General features: G+C 60.3%; 1 protein-coding gene across 1 annotated transcript in view; it reads right to left on the minus strand.

Annotated features, from left to right (window-relative positions):
* Nucleotides 1-4: 4 nt before the first annotated feature.
* LOC104160594 (probable E3 ubiquitin-protein ligase TRIM8) overlaps nt 5-4,214 on the minus strand; it is a gene marked incomplete at its 3' end in the record, with an annotated part of 27,367 nt that continues 23,157 nt past the window's right edge. Inside the window, exons 3-7 of the mRNA XM_009698754.1 lie at nt 3,023-3,118; nt 1,890-2,123; nt 1,498-1,529; nt 771-886; nt 5-84 (exon numbers count right to left, since the gene is read on the minus strand). Coding sequence (XP_009697056.1) covers nt 5-84; nt 771-886; nt 1,498-1,529; nt 1,890-2,123; nt 3,023-3,118 — 558 coding nt within the window. The remainder of the gene's footprint in view (nt 85-770; nt 887-1,497; nt 1,530-1,889; nt 2,124-3,022; nt 3,119-4,214) is intronic.

Below are 4,214 nucleotides of genomic sequence, written 5' to 3' on the forward strand. Positions count from 1 at the left end.
TGCGCTGCTCCGCGCCGGAGTTGCTGACGGTGCAGGGGTACATGGGGATGCTCTGCAGGAAGGGGACGGGGGTGCTCAGAGGACCTGCGGAAGGGAACAGGAGAAGGCGACTGCATCAAGCACGGCATGGCACAGCTCCAGGGTGCTCCGGCTGCTGGTCTGAACCTGCAGCAAAGACCCGAGACCCGTGTTCCAGCCCCGCGCGAGCAAAGGGTCCCCCAGCCCGGCCCACCAGCGGCAAACTGGGCACGCAGCTGTACACAGGTGAATTTGCAGGTTCTGTTCTCGGATCTGGCCAGCAGGCTCGGAGGGGCCCCAAGCGCCGCTCTGCAAACATGGGCACAGGCTGAGCCCATGCGCAGCTTGTGACCACGGTCTGTAACAGGATCAGGGCGGGACAGCCTGGGTCACAAACCCAAATCCCCCAAGGAGAGGGGACTGGGGGCTGCGGGACCACGCCGGCCCCTGGCTGTCCCTGCCCAAGTGCTGATCCTCATCTTTCCACTGACTTTTCCCGCTGATGGCTAGCCCCTGCGCTGTCACCCCAAAACACAGCTGTTTCACAAGCCAAAGGAAATGTCCTGGGCAGAGCCACGAGCTGGTTTCACAGCATCTCCATGTCCTGCTGACCGCAGAGGCGTTCCCAGGGGCCCGTGAACCCCACAGCTCTCCCCACTCTCTTGTACTGGGATCCACAGGGCACTCAGCATGGACACACGAGGTAGCGAGGTCCCGGGCCCACCCCACTGCATCCCTAAGGCTTCACCCACCTTCCAGCAACTTCCTGAGCTGCTTCTCCTTCTTGGCGATCTCATTCAGGAAGAGCTTGGAGTTGAGGTGGCCGATTTTGGGTGGGGGCAGGCTGCCACCTGTACAGTTCTGGGTCCTGTTGGGGACCGTGGGCAGAGAGGAGAGGCATGAGGGACAAGGCACGCTCAGGGGAGGGTCAGACAGATCCTTCCCCAACACCCTCCCTGGGCCAAACCCCTTCCCTAGGGCAGCACTGTGGAGGGCAGAGGGGAGCTGGCTCTCTCTGACGGGCAGGACCTTCCCCATCCAGCTTTGCTGTGAACGTCCAATGCCAGGGTGCAGCTCCCGCAGCCTCTGCATCCCCCCGCACGGCCACCCCAGCTCGTCTTGGTTCTGCCAGTGCTGGCTTTAACCCCCTGTCCCGCCTCTGCTCGGGCAGAGCTGGACTGAGCCCTGTGTCCCAACCCAGCTTGTCCCACCCTGCCTTGGGTGCTGGGTCCCAGCTCTGCCCTTCCACAAGCACATCACTACGTTTCCTCTAGTCCAAGGGGAGGACTTGATTCAATGGCTGCAGGAGGGGATTTTTTTCACCCTCCTGGACAGAGAGGGAAACCAAGGCAGGGAGCATGCCTCTCCCAGGCCCTGTAGCATCCCTGGCCCTGGGTCCTCCTCCAGACATGCCGCTGCCACCCCTGTGAACACAAACGTGCCCTTTCCCCCTGAACACACCTGCCCCGCCATGCTTACCTGTCCATTAAGATTTTCACAGACTTGGTGTTCTAGGAGGAGAAGGAGAAGCTCTGGTCAGTAAGGCCAGTCCCTGCCCCAGCAGTCACCTCCCTTTTCGGTGGCTCCCCAGGAGGGGACAGGCTGCCGAGGGGTGCTAAGACCCCTCTCCCCCCAGCACGGGCTGTCCCAGCCCCAGCCCCATCTCCAGCTGCGGCACCTCCTCATTTGAGGCTGGCACTGAGCCTGCCCCACTCCTCCTTGCCTTCTCCCACCGCTGAGTCCTCTGGAGACATCAGCTAGCCCTGTCAGTGTCCCCAGCACACTCCCCACCATGCCCCACAGCTCTCCAATGCACCTTACACAACCAGACCTCCCCCCATCCCACCCTTGGCACAGGCAGCTTGCTTTACCTTCATGAAGTTGATGTCCTCGGTTTTGTCGAACATGACCTGGACAGAGCTGAGAAGCTTCTTGGCCTCCTGCATGCGCTCGTTGAGGTGGAGGACCTGGGCCGCGTTCTCGTTGCAGAACTTGGCCTGGGCCTTGTCCAGGATCTCCATGGTCTTCCGCAAGTCCTCATCCAAGATCTGGTGCATCTTCTCGTACTGCAGGCGCACCTCGTCCTTCAGCTGGCTCACCTTCTCCTGAGGGACAGGAGCTGGGTCAGGCCTTCTGTGCCCTCCAACCTCTGCCGTGATGTCCCAGGACACTTGGGTCCTTTCCCCAGCAGGTGTGGGTGCGACCTGAAAGCTGCACCACAGCTCTGCTCTCCTGCAACACCCACCTGGACCAAACCCTGCTGTCAGCTGCCACATGGGACTCTCACGTGCCAGAGACCCAAGAGGGACATTGCGGAGATTTGGTTGATCCAGCAGATCCCCTGGACCTACCTCCTGAGGTCTAGATGGGGATCGCCTCCGAAGAGCTAACGCCAGGCGACAACCTGCCGCACTACCGAGGCAGATGTGCTCCCTTCAAAAACCCTGCCTATCCCCATCTTCATCTTCATCCCCATTCCCATCCTCACCCCAGGCTGGGGACGTGGCGTGCTCCAGAGTCCTTCCTTCCACACTCTGGGAGGCCAAGGGGCTTTAAGGACCATGAGCTGATCTTGTTTTATGTGTGTCCCAGCAAAACACTCGCTTGCATCTCTTCCACCCCCTGGGTATTTCAGCAGTTTATTCAGGGATCTCCCTGCTCCAGAACCTCCTCTCCTGCTTGGGATGAAGCGGGTGGCCCAAGGAAGGTTGGGCTGAACTGAGGGCAGAGTGGGCCACCTGATATTTAAGGACAGCCTTGTTCCTGGCATCCCAACTCACCTCAGGACCCACAAGGCTGGAGGGCAGCCCCAAACACATTTCATCCCCCAAAAGGATGACTGCCAAGACAGAAATGGAGACAGCAGGTCGGTCTGGTCGCTTCTCCCCTGCATCTCCTCCCTCCTCCCTGCCCACCTGGCCCCTATGCCCCAGGAGCCTGTCCCCATCATGCCACAGGGTGACAGTCCCCCGGGCTGGCCGCAGCAGGGTGAAGCACCAGTTACCTCGACCAGCCGCTTGTCCGATTCCAGCTTGTAAAGCTGCTCTTCGATGTCTTGCTCCCGCTCCTCCAGGCGGTCCTGCTGCTTCATCAGCATCTTCTGCAGAGATGGGAGAGAAGAACAGCCGTCAGAGCCCAGCGGCCACATGCGCCAGGAAGCTTCGGTGCTGCCCACACTGGCTCTGCCCACGCGGTTCGGGAGGGACAGTGCTTTGTCCCAGCGGGATGCCATTGCCGTGCTGAAAGCCCACACATGGCTGGTGGAGGTGGAAACTTCGCTATTTCAATGGCCACGCAGAGGGGCCGTGTGTGCTGGGCTCAATTATCAGCTGGGGACCTTGATTTGGGTCCCCTGGATGGGGGCAGCCCCTTGGGTAACTTTTTTGCAGCCCAGTCACTGGGTTGTGGTCAGAGCCAAGCCCTGGAGACCCTGGAGGGGACACGGCGAGGCCCACTATGGCAGCACCGTTTCAAGACCCATCACCCACTGCCGGCAGCCTCCTGCGAGATATCACCACCCACCCCCACCCCCATGCCCCTGTACGCCACGCCAAATCCTTTCTCCCTTCCCCGCCTCCGTGACAAGCCCCAGAGCCAGCGTCAGTGTAATCGGGAGGGACAGAGAGAGGAGGAACGCAGCCTCCCCCCACCATGCTGCCAGCCCCCGGCCCCCACTCCTGGGGGCTGGGCCTGGGCCATCAGCCCAATAACTGGGACAAGACCTCATCCCCAGCTATCAGCGCGAGTGCCTCGCTCCTGTGCACTTCCCCGGCCAGGATGAAACCCACTACCCATGAGAGAAGGGCTCTGTCTCAGTGAGCAGGAGCAGAGCTTCCCAAAACACCCCTCAAAATCAACTCCAAATTTTCCCCCTCTGCGGTTATCCCAGCGAAAAGCCACCACACCAGCAGGGCGAGGAAGAGAAGGGCTTTGCCCAGCACAGAGATGCAGCGTTAGAGACTTCCAATGACAGGGGCAAGATGGGAAGAAACCAGCAGTGAGGATGAATTTTGAGGGGATTATTGCTATTATAAACCGCCACTCGGGGATTTATAACCAAGTAATTAATTCGTGGACGAGGCGGGAGGGGGAGGGTGGCAGAGGCACTGCTGGGATTAATTGCATTGCAGGGAAAGACTGTCACCTCCGACTCAATTCAGGAGCAGGGATGTGAAGCCTCCTCCCTCCTGTTGTTT

This window comes from Cariama cristata, unplaced genomic scaffold (assembly GCF_000690535.1).
Source record: "Cariama cristata isolate BGI_N322 unplaced genomic scaffold, ASM69053v1 scaffold23714, whole genome shotgun sequence".
NCBI lineage: Eukaryota > Metazoa > Chordata > Aves > Cariamiformes > Cariamidae > Cariama > Cariama cristata.